Raw genomic sequence first — 12064 nt, 5'->3', positions numbered from 1 at the left:
GGGGGACTAAATTTTTAGTATTAGTAGTACTCACCACATCTTTTTTCCATTTTTAAACTACGGAGTTACCAGAGACGTGGTATACTTTGGATACAAACTCTTAATCAGATACATGTTTATAAATACTTCTCCAGTCTATGATTTGTTTTCTCACTTTCTTAAAAGTCTTTCCACCCTGGAAAAGTCCCCTGTGGTTTTATCCTTTTATGCACCAAACTTTGTTCCATCTAAGAAACCGCTGTCTAAGCAAATTCCACCAAAGTCTCCTTTGTACAGGTTTGTGTTTAGAATTTACATCTATCATCTTTATTCCAAATGTATTTTTTTTAAGATTTATTTTATTTATATAAGTACACTATAGCTGTCTTCAGCCACACCAGAAGATTCCATTACAGATAGTTGTGAGCCACCATGTGGTCTCTGGGACTTGAACTCAGGACCTCTGGAAAAGCAGCCAGTGCTCGTAACTGCTGAGTCATCTCTTCAGCCCCTCCCCTCCTTCCCCCCTCTGCAAATGGATTTTTAAAACCTGACTTAAAAGTATAAAATCTATGCAAAAACAGCTTTAAATATAAATAAAAATCATGTTTTAAACCTGACTTTTATAAATATGCTCAAATTTTCAGACTGAAAGAATTAAAATTGTAAGGCTCCACCTCACAAAGCTACACCATGAGACCCTGTCCCAAAATAAAGACACTAAATGATATGTCATTAAAATTAATGGCCTATGAGTTGACAGCCAGACTATGCTATCCTTCAAGTTTGTTTAAAACAAATGGGAACCATCATCATGTAAGAAGGAAGTGTTAGCTAGAGTCTGATATCAATTTGTTTGTTGTATCTTTGGAATCCTAATTTAGTTAGTTAGTTTGTTTGAGACAGGGTCTCATATAGTCTAAGCAGGTATTGACTTGTTCTGTGGCCAGGGCTGGCATAAACCTCTCATCCTCCTGCTGCTATGTCCCAAGTGTAAGGACTATAAGCATGTGTCATGTAATCCTCCTGCTTGTGTGTCCCAAGTGTGTCATGTAATCCTCCTGCTGCTATGTCCCAAGTGTAAGGACTATAAGCATGTGTCATGTAATCCTCCTGCTTGTGTGTACCAAGTGTAAGGACTATAAACATGTGCCATCACACTCCAACTGGAACCCTGAAACACTTTATGCCCAAGGAAAATGTACCATATTAAGACATGAGTTGAATCATTCTTTAATAGAAATGAAAACACAACAGTGAGAGGAAAGGTGAGAGGGAGATAACCCACACAGGATGCTGTGAACAGCCTCAATTTTAGGAAAGAGAAGTAGAAACTATCTCTTTAAAAACTTCCACATCTCTATATAGCCCTTGAAGAGTCTATACCTCGCAGGCATACGAACACTGCAGTCTCAAGTGTGGGCTATGGCACTTCCAAAGTTTCTTCTTCTTCTATTTTCCCCCTAAGAACACTAAATCTCTCCACTGGCTTTACATTCCAATGACAGCTACCTTTAACCCTACAAAGCACCCAGAGGAACATTACCTGGGGAAGTGATTAACCTTTTGTGCTTCAGAGAGGGTTCGAAGTAAGAACGGCTTTAGGTGGGATCCTGTCCACATCAAATTATAGTCAGTGCTGCTCGGGTGAACCTAGACACAAAAGACACATGGAAAACAAACAAACAAAATCAGCAGCAGTCTATCTCCAGAGAAGCAAGGGCAGAGAGTCAGTGGTTTCTCATCTACATAGGCCTCTCACATGGCCCAGTTACTACACAAGCCTATTACTGCAGCAGAGTACTACTACAGCAAACAAGATAATAAGGGTTAAAGAAGGGAAAGCGAGGGAGAGCTCAAACCCAAACAAGAAAACAAATTAACTCTGTACAAGTCAATAATCTCTAGCACGCTTACATATCAAAGCATGCTCAAAACTGAACCCCACACTCCATTTTCTCAGACCTTCCTTATGTCTTTGTAGATCATAACTAAAGCCAAACCCAGAGATGGCCCAGAGGTTAGGAGTATGTACTGTTCTTGCAAAGAACACTTGCTAGCACCTCTACTGGGTGGCTCAATAACCACCTACAACCCCAGCTGCAGGAGATGTTGATGCCTCTGGCCTCTGTGGGCACCTACAGTCCCATGCACGAGCCCACACACAAACAGGTAACTAAAAATTACAACAGCAAATATAAGAAAAAATTTAAGCCTTGGGTTTTCTTTATTCATTCATTCATTAGAATCCATTTGTCCATTCATTATTAATTATGTACTCTGTCCATACAATACTCTAGGACAATGGCAAATGCTGGAGATAGAAAAGCACCAAGCAGGACATAACCACTATGAGGTCCCCGAGTGTCCCCTATTGATACCAACCTAGAATAAGCAACTAGCAAGCAGGCTTTCAGCAGTAGGGTCAGGAGTAGTATAGACTACGGGGCATCTGTGCCTGTCCTTACCAATGACAACATTTCAGTTCCCAGTTTCCACAGGGGAATGACTTGGTTCTGGATATTAAAGTACCTGCCAGTCACCCACCCTCTTCTCTATGAGACTTATGTCCTAACCTGGCCCAACAATCCTATCACCAAAAAGCCCAAGGATAATGAATGGAGTCCAATAACTTCCACAGCGGTGTATTGAGACAACCCTAGAGGTCCCTGACCTTTGGTCCCAAAGGCTGATGTCACCTTTCTCCTTCGAAAGCAGCCTCTGCTTCTATGAGCCACTGTTTCCACAGCATTCTACAACTCTGCCTTGGTTTCAGTTAGAGACTGGTTCTGATTTAACAGAAAACTCTGTCATGGCAACTCTGCCCAAATCTAAGAACATCACAGGAGAAGGGGGAGAGGGGAATCCTGTGGAAATGTTTCCCATGTACCACAAGGAGAAACTGCTGGTAGTACCAAGTTCTGTAGAGCCTCTAATCACAGGTCCCGTGCGCTTCCTAGCGCTGCCTCTGTGGATGGATACGGTCAGTTAGGTAGCTAGGATTTCAGCTTTTGAAGTGATCAGGCAAGGTGAGGTTTTAAAAATGAGCTTACTTCATGAAATCCATGGGCTGTCAGAATGCTTCGCACCAGGCGACTGTCCGTTCTCACAATCTTATAAGACAAATGATAACGCTCTAAAGAAAAACACAGAATCAAGTTTAGTGGCCACAAAATTTAATTACAAAGACAAAACTAAAGAGCAACATGGACATTTGCTTAATGTACTGAACAGCATTCTATGTTCATCTTAAAGCTACTGTAAAACAGTTGAGGATGCTTGGAGCCAAGCCTTCCTTTAACTATAAGTAGTGTGTTGTGATGGGGGAAGGGGCATGTGCATACCAAGCCCTGTGTGGAGAACACAGGTCAACTCTTCGGTCATTTCCCTTCCTCCTCCCTTCCAGGAGCTCCAGGCCCTGAACCCGGATCCTCAGGTTTGCAGGACAAGCATTCTACTCTGAGTCACCTTGCCAGCCAGAGACCAAGCAAGCTCAGACCATAGAGTTCACTCAATACCAAAAGGGGAGGGAAACCTACATCTTTGTTGTCACTGGTTTCCAGCTCAAACGTAACAAGCTCTCAATGAGGAATGTCCACAACAGAAGCAGGTAGTGGAACAGTGCTGCTACACATGAAGAAACCTAGGCATTAGGTTCACTTCACAGTTGCTGCAGGGTTCACAAAGCTTACAAGCTTAACAAATTAGCACATTAACAACAATTACATTATGTCTTGGATCTGGGAGTTAAGGTACATTTTTATTGTTAATTTCTTGACACAAAGCTATACTAGTAACCTAGGCTGGCCTTGAACTTGCTACATAGCCCAGCCTAGCCTCAAATGTGCACTTCTGCATCAAGGATTACAGGCATGCACCACCATATTTAGCTATTTGTCTTTTACTTATTTATTTATTTATTTATTTATTATTTATATGAGTACACTGTTGCTGTCTGCAGACACACCAGAAGGAATCATCAGATCCCATTACAGAAGGTTGTAAGCTACCATGTGGCTGCTGGGAATTGAACTCAGGACCATCTCTTAGCCATCTCTCCAACCCCTCCACCCCCATTTGTTTTTTTAATTATTGCATTTCAATACAATTCATTTCATTTCTATCCATTTGTCTATTTTTCCACCTTAAAATCACTACTCTGGGGAAAAGCCCTCATGCTTTTCCAGACTAAGAACTGTAGGTATTTAAAACGCTAAGGGCCCTTTTTCCAGACAACCCTCTGTGTCTACAAATGCTGAATATCAGCACATCTTAGATAAGAGCTCTCTCCAATAGGAAGAGGTCAGTAGGGCCCTGAAACTGCCCCTTTAAAGAGGCCTGTGTGTGCTTCCAGTCCAGCTTATCACCAGCCTCCTGACCTTGTGCACATTTCCTGCTGGCCCCTGGAGGCAGAACCTGTGCCTGGACTGTGTTTAAGAGGAAAATCTGTAATCATGTGAACATTTACTCTGAGCTACGGCATTAGTTCTTTCTATATGCCCCTACAAACTGAGAATCTTAGATAAAAATTCTATGGGAATTCTTTTGGCTATTGTGTTTGTTTGTTTGTCTGTTTGGGGGACAAAGTTTACTCCAACCCAGGTTAGAGTGAATTGATGATCCTGTCTCTGTCTTCCAAGTATTGAAACTACAGGCCCAAGCCTGAATACCTGGCTCCAGATCCATGTTTTTAAAGGCCTGTATCCTAAACAACTGTGAGTGAGCGCAACGCAGACATTTGCAAGTGCATAAATGCTCAGCCGCATCATCTATGTTTCTGGTGAATTTATAGCGAAACCTTCATAAGCCCCAGCTGCACCCACAAACATATTTGGGCCACTGGAGTTGTGGTGTGCACTCTGCAAACTGAATCACAAAGATGGGCATGGACAAGCCAGACTTTTTCTAAAGCCCAGCCACAGGCTTTTCCCAGCAGCCCCCAACCATTATGTTTTCTTTATAGTATTGTTGACATTAAAAACAGGGCAGAGTCCTACGTGTTTGTTCCAGAGTAGAGCAGAATGTCAAGTACAGAATTCAGACTGTAAGCAAGGAGGCCAGAGGCTTCCTGCTAGACCCCATAAGACAGAAATGTTCAAGGGACAAGTTTGAGTCAGTCTAGCATAAAAGTGAGGAAGCAACTGGGTAGATTATAATTACAAAAGAAACAGAAACCCACATGCACAAGAGAGGTGGCATGCCAGTTTGGTTTTGCTGCTGTAACAATAAGCTTGGCAGCTTACACCCAAATCTGAGCCTCCTTGGTAACACAGACCCCACTCGTCTAAAGCAAGGCTGTGATCATCAGGTTCTGCTCCCTTCCACGGACTCCAGGTAGGATCAGGGCCCATCACTTTTCCAGCGTCCCCTCAGTGCTCTGTGGCTTATGCTCCCCGCTCTGACTTCCAAAGGCAACAACGGCAGGTCTAGGCTCTTTTCACCTTGTATCACTCTGGCCAGGTTGGCTTCTTGTTCCATGTTAAGGAACCCTTTGGTTGCATTAGACTTGACACTCTGGGATAATCCAGCGTAATCTTCTTACTTGAAGGTCGACCAATTAGCCACTTTAATTCCCCTTTACCATAAAAGGTTTATATCCATAGGTTGCAGAGATTAAGACACATTGGGGGCCTACCATAACCACTCTCTGCTCCCTGAACATTAACACTCCTCTTTATTGGGAAATAAATTCAACCCTTCCCAACATCCCTGTCAACTCAACCCAAAGTCTAAAACTTCAATCAAATGTATGGGCTCAATATCCCCTAAGTTCATCATCTAAATCATAAATGAGTATGACTCACCTTGGGGCAAAACTGCTCTCTATCAGTGAACCTTCAACAAATGATTTGCTCCCCAAATACAATGAAAAGAACTCCAGCTACGTGGAGATTGGTTCACACTAGGAGAGACTTTAAGGAGGAAAAAGAAGTCACCGCATGGGTTCATAGATTCGAAAGCTGGCAAATTAAAGTACCATTTGTCGCCAGGTCTTAGAGCCAGGCTCTGTGACTCACAGGTCTGCCCTAGGCATGAGGCTCCACCTCAGGAGAAATCCTTCAGCTGAGTAGCTGTGTCATCTGGTCCCCTGCCTGGGGTGTGTGATGTCCTCACAGAGCTTTCCTTTCCCCATAGGCTGCCCCACTCAGACTAAACTGGCAGCGTATTTGCTGGTAAAAACATTCTAAAGAATCCTGCAGGTCCCTCAGATGTGGCCTCCCTCACTCAAGGGGGTCTTCCAGAGAACCATCCCCGGCAATCTCCTGTCAAAGCACTCCATGTCACTGGTTTGTAATCATCCTTTGCCACCCTGAGCCCACAGCAGGCCTAGTCCTTCCCACCGCCTGACATTCTCACCCTTCCCTCTCCCTCCAAGGACCTCATGGCTACCTCCTTATCTTCTGGTTTGATCAGGAACCTAAATTCCACCTATACCCTCACTCCCCTTTGAATTCATCACAGTCACAGGCTATGGGAATGAGGAGATGGTCACCTCTGAGGGACTATTTATCTGCCCACCACAGACAGGAAATCTAGCTAATGACTGGAGAAAGCGCAGCAGTGTGGCTCTCAGCTGGTAGAACACTAGCAAGTATGAAGCCCTGGGTATATTCCCCAACACCACACAAATGCGTATGGTATGGTGGTGCACACTTGTAATCCCAGCACCTGGGAGACAGAGGCAGGAGGATCAGAAGCCCAAGGTCATCAGCTCCATATCAAGTTCAAGGTCAGTCTGGGTAAGCTTGCCTCAAAAAATAATAATAATAATTAATTAATTAATTAAATGGCTCATGAATAAGGAATGAGGGCAGCAAGCATCCCACTACTTCTCCAACAGCTCTGGGACAGAGAGACACTAACGAGGTCAAAGACTCACACCAAACATGCAAGGACTAACTACACACCCATCTGCTGTACCACTCCTTTATCTTGCCCAAAGATGTTTATGACAGATTTAGGAAAGTGAAAGAAAATTTAGATCCTTTAATTATCACAACTACTGTCACTAACAGCTCCACTCCTGCATGTGCAAAAGCCAAGAAAGCCTGCCAGGTGTCTTGGGCCTGTAACCCCAACACTCAAAAGATGGGGGCAGGAAGACCCTTAAGTTCAAAGCCTGTCTGAGGGACAAAGCGAGACTTTATTCAACAAAAGCTAAAATAAATTTTCAAATTTAAAAACAGTAAGAGCCAAAGTGTCACCAAACATAGCTCCCTCTGGAGGCACGAATGATGCCCACCTCTGTGGGGGCCTCAGCACCATGCACCAGGAAGGACCAGAAGGGTGCGGGGACAATGGGAGCCTGCTTACTTGAGGATGACAGAAGGAGTAAGAGGATGGTGCCACAGCACAACCGACAGGGCTGTATCACTTCCTGCCCACAATCTTTCATGAATTATGTAGTTTCTCTAGCCTCTACTTTCCCCCCTGTAAAATGGAGTTGACAATAACATTACTTACCTTATAGTACAGTTGCAAATGCTACCTGAAGCTGTAGAAAAGCTGCTACATAGTAAAAGTTATTTTTATATAGTTAAAAAAGCAAGTATATAGCAGAATAAAGACTATATATTTTAATACTTGTTATCATATATAGTAAATCATATATCTGATATAGCAAACAAATTGAGTGAGGGGGGGTGAATGTGCATGTGTGAGCAGGTGTGAGTGCCCAGAGGCCAGAGGTTAATGTCAGGTATCCTGCTCTGTTACTCTTCTCAGTCGTCCCTTGAGACAGAGTCTCTCACAGACCTGGAGCTGGGCTCACAGCCAAGAAGCCCTAATAATCCATTATGCCCCACACAGTACCGGGGTTTAAAGAGCACACAGCCATGCCCAAGTTTTATGTGACTGCTGGGGATACAAACTTATTCTTGCAATCATTATTAATCACTAAGCCATCTCCCCAGAGTCCACTTAGGGGGGCCCTAAGGACCAGATCCAGCCTAAAGACATACTCTTTGACCTGTGGTTTTAAATAAAAGTGAATTAGAAATTAGCGTAGAGAACTGAAAACAACACATACAAATCTAGCCTCTCAAAGCCTTTGTATGTTGCTGTAATGGGCCATCACAGCGGACACTGTTCCTGAGTGGGCCTAGCATCTAAGTCTGTGGGCTGAGGAAGGCAAACCACCATCTCCTGTGGGGGTGGGCATCGCTCATCCAATGAAGGCTTAATGAAAGGAGAGGAAGCACTAGTCTCCTTCTCTCCCCCTCTTCCCTCAGATACACTTAAGCTAGAGGCGTAACTGCAAACGGAACCTACCCAACTGCCCAAGAAGAACCAGCTATGTATTCATCCATGCGAGAACAGGAGGGAGGACCTGATCCTTGGCTGCCAGCACACTGCCAATATCCTGCTTCTCAACCTGTGCAGAAACTTCACATCAACTCTACACAGGACACAATTTTCTTCTTCCGTAAAGGCTCACATGTACCTCAGCAAGCAACCTGAAATGGTAGGACCCCCAAACTTCCAAGACTGGCTGCAACAGAGCAGACAAAAACAGGAACCAACTGATAGCACAGAGGTACCCTAGACAACAGGGACAGCCATAAGGGAATTAGAAAGAACAGCCTGAGGCAGACCTGGAGAGACTGCTCAATGATTAAGAACACTGGCTGCTCCTGGAGAGGATTCAGAAATGGTTCCCAACTCACACAGTAACTACAAACAGCTTGTAACTCAGATTCCAGAGGGTCTGTTGCCCTCTTCTGGCACTTCACACATATGGTACACTCACATACTGCCAAAAACACTCAAACGTAAAAATAAATTTAAACATAAAAAATAGCATGAGGCTGTGACTGGTATTACACACCCAATATTCCAGCACATGGGGGGGGGGGCTGAGGCAGGAGGATCTAAAATTTGAGAAAAGCCCAGGCTACACCTACATATACTGTCTCAAGAAACAAAGTATGCAAACAAAACAATAGCATGGGACCCAGAATGAAGCTATAAGTGACACATTTGCTTTTCAAAATGTACTGAACAGAGCCAGCGGAGAGCTTAGCCATCTGAATTCAATCACAGGGATCAACTCCTGAAAGTTATCCTCTGATCATGCATGTGTGCACACACATTCTCTCTATATAGGCACAAATAAACCCTTTAAGATATCAGTATAAACTCTTTCATGGTTCATGGTGTAGTAAAATTTACTATCATAAAATTTGTTCCACACCCAAATCCTGGAGGACAGTATTCACCAACTACATCTGACTAATGAGTACTTGACACCGGACCAGAATAACACAGGGCCAGATGTTTTATTTTACTTAACTTGAATTGATTACATTTAAAATTTTAAGATGGAATACTTAATAAACTAGTGTGCTGGCACAAGTCTGAACACCCAACACAGAGGAAGTGGACCTGGGGAGCACAAGGACAAAGTCATCTGTTGACAAGGTCCAGGTCAGCATGGGCTCAACAAACAAACAAGCTTAACTAATAAAAATGAATGCCTGATTCACTTTAGAAGACAGGGGCTGGGGTACAGCCCCATGGTGCAGAACAATATCTGTATGTAGAAGGCCCTGGGGCTCAATCCCCAGCAACTAAATACAAAAATAAAACAGACAAGAGGATGCAAAATTCTAGAGCAGCCTACGTGGCATAGTGAGGCCCTGTCTCAACAAATGTTAGAAAACACCTTTGAGGGGCTGGAGAGATGGCTCAGAGGTTAAGAGCACTGACTGCTCTTCCAGAGTCCTAGCAACCACATGGCAGCTCACAGCTATCTGTAACTCCGGTTCCAGAGGATCTGACACCCCCACACAGACATGCAGGCAGAATACCAGTGCACACAAAAATAAAACCTTAAAAACAAAAATCTTTGAAACAACTCCATGAATTTACTTTTTCAACTACAATGTTCATGAAATCTAAACTGAGATACACAATATCTGTAAAAAGCATACTCAATATAAAAATATTATGAATTTCTTTATAATGAGTAAATGTAAAAATTATATTGGGATTATTGCGTTAAATAAAACACATTATAAAAGCTAAATTCACTTTTCCAACTTAAAACCGCACACGTATCTTGCATTACTTCCAATGCTAGACTATGAAAATATAAATTTACTGAATGGACACGTTAGGTAGATTATAAAATGATGCTCATGCTATGATATATTTACTGTCATTTGGAAATACCTGTGTTACCACTAAAAAACAAATCCTATTTACATGTGAAAGTGTATACAACCAGGAAGGGGCTTGAATATGAAAAGAATAGCCATGTTCCTGGAGTATTTCACAAATAAAGCATAGAAATCATACTAAACCAAATCATTAAAAGCCAATTCAATAAACAGTCAACAGATAAACAGAACTATGAAGCCAGCGCATGACACTACAGGATCCGCAGGACATAGCTAATGCCCCAGATAACTTCTCAGAGGGATTTATCTACTTAAGATCTGAGCAGAGACACCACATGACCTACTATTTTAGAGAAGCAAAAATATTACAGATCGATTGTGTTTAATAATTCAGAAAACCAAGTCTGGTGGTGGTGCACACCTCTAATCCCAGCACCTGGGAGGCAGAGGCTGGCGGATCTCTGTGAGTCTGAGGACAGTATGGACTACAGAATGAGTTTCAGAACAGCCAGAGATACAGAGAAACTCTGTTTCAAAAACCCAAACAAACAAACAAAAATAATAATTATTATTCAGGAATCCAAAGCATACTTAGCAAAAGTCATTTACATTAAAAGTTAAAAAAAAAAAAACCTAAAGGAACTTAGGGAAATAAAGAACAAACTTTATAATATATAGTTGAAACAAAATTAATAGCTTTTTCCTTTTTTTTTTCCAGACAGGTCTTGCTATGAAGCCCAGACTGTTCTCCAACTGAAAATCCCCTTGCCTTAACCTCCATCCTCTAGTCACAGACATGAACCATCAGTGCCTTAATCTATGGAAATGAGTAATGAAAGACACTGTGCATTCCAGAAAACTCTAATAGCTTGAACACTGGATGGCAAGGCTGATGAATATTATTTTCCACTAAATGGAAGCTACTCCAAGAAAAAGAAAAGGGAAAAGACAAAGAAACAGACACACGGGTCTGTTTCCCCGCTGTGGAATGCACAGACAGCTTTAACAGGACAAGTGCACCAAAAGCAGTGCATTGTAAGGACACTGGACTCATTCACTTCTGTTGTCACATTTGTCATTTTGGGTCAAATCATATTTAAGGGATTTTCTCAGCAATCTTCGATCATTAAGGCTTTAGAGAAAATGACTAAGTCTTGTTCCTTTAAAAGGTAGCCTAGCAACTCACTGAGGGGATTACAGCACAAGGACCCTTGGGAAGAGAGAAACATTCAAATCCCAAAAGTAAGTCTACAGTTCTCTCTGAAATCGCTTATTATGAGGTCATTTAAAAATAGAGCAGCTCCTATTCGGCAAGTAGGATAAGCAGCCTAAGTGTTGACTGCCCGCTATGTGCCAGACATTGAACAATCCCATTTGATCCTCATGACGCCTTCAAGACAGAGACTGTCCCCATTTAACTAACAGTGAAACTGGCAAAAGTGAAGTGATCTGTCCAAGACACACTACTTCATGCTGACGCTGAAACGTGAACTAATGACCAAGAACACAAGAACAGACTCTGCCACACAACCAGACAGTGCTGATCCATATTCTCATAAGCTTTGAAAGTAGATATGGCTTAACCTTGGGACTCAGAGCACAATCTATCCACACCTCAAAGGCTAATACTTCAGAGATGACAAAGTTAATCCTAAACAACCCAAACAATCCTGAAGAACAAAGTTAAAATATTCAGTTCCTCATTTTGAAACTTACTGGGGGCTGAGTGTGGCTTACATGCCTGCAATTCCAACACTCAGGAGGTGGATGCGGGGCTGGGAGACAGCTCGGCAATTAAGAGCACGCGCTGATCTGCAGAGCACCTAGACCCAGTTCCCAGCATGTGCACAGTGGCTCACAACCATCTCTATACCCAGTTCGCAGCATGTGCACAGTGGCTCACAACCATCTCTAGACCCAGTTCCCAGCATGTGCACAGTGGCTCACAACCATCTCTAGACCCA

The 12064-nt window shown here is 42.8% G+C and overlaps 1 protein-coding gene across 11 annotated transcripts in view; it reads right to left on the bottom strand.

The window, feature by feature from the left end:
* Positions 1 to 12064, bottom strand: part of Ttll5 (tubulin tyrosine ligase like 5) — a 228384-nt gene that overhangs the window by 206526 nt on the left and 9794 nt on the right. For all 11 annotated transcript variants that reach the window (XM_021201541.2, XM_021201542.2, XM_029540627.1 and 8 more), the window contains exons 4-5: positions 3033 to 3115; positions 1526 to 1632 (exon numbers count right to left, since the gene is read on the bottom strand). In XM_021201541.2, coding sequence (XP_021057200.1) covers positions 1526 to 1632; positions 3033 to 3115 — 190 coding nt within the window. The remainder of the gene's footprint in view (positions 1 to 1525; positions 1633 to 3032; positions 3116 to 12064) is intronic.

This window comes from Mus pahari, chromosome 7 (genome assembly GCF_900095145.1).
Source record: "Mus pahari chromosome 7, PAHARI_EIJ_v1.1, whole genome shotgun sequence".
Taxonomy (NCBI): Eukaryota; Metazoa; Chordata; class Mammalia; order Rodentia; family Muridae; genus Mus; species Mus pahari.
This window is presented reverse-complemented; position numbering and strand designations above follow the sequence as displayed.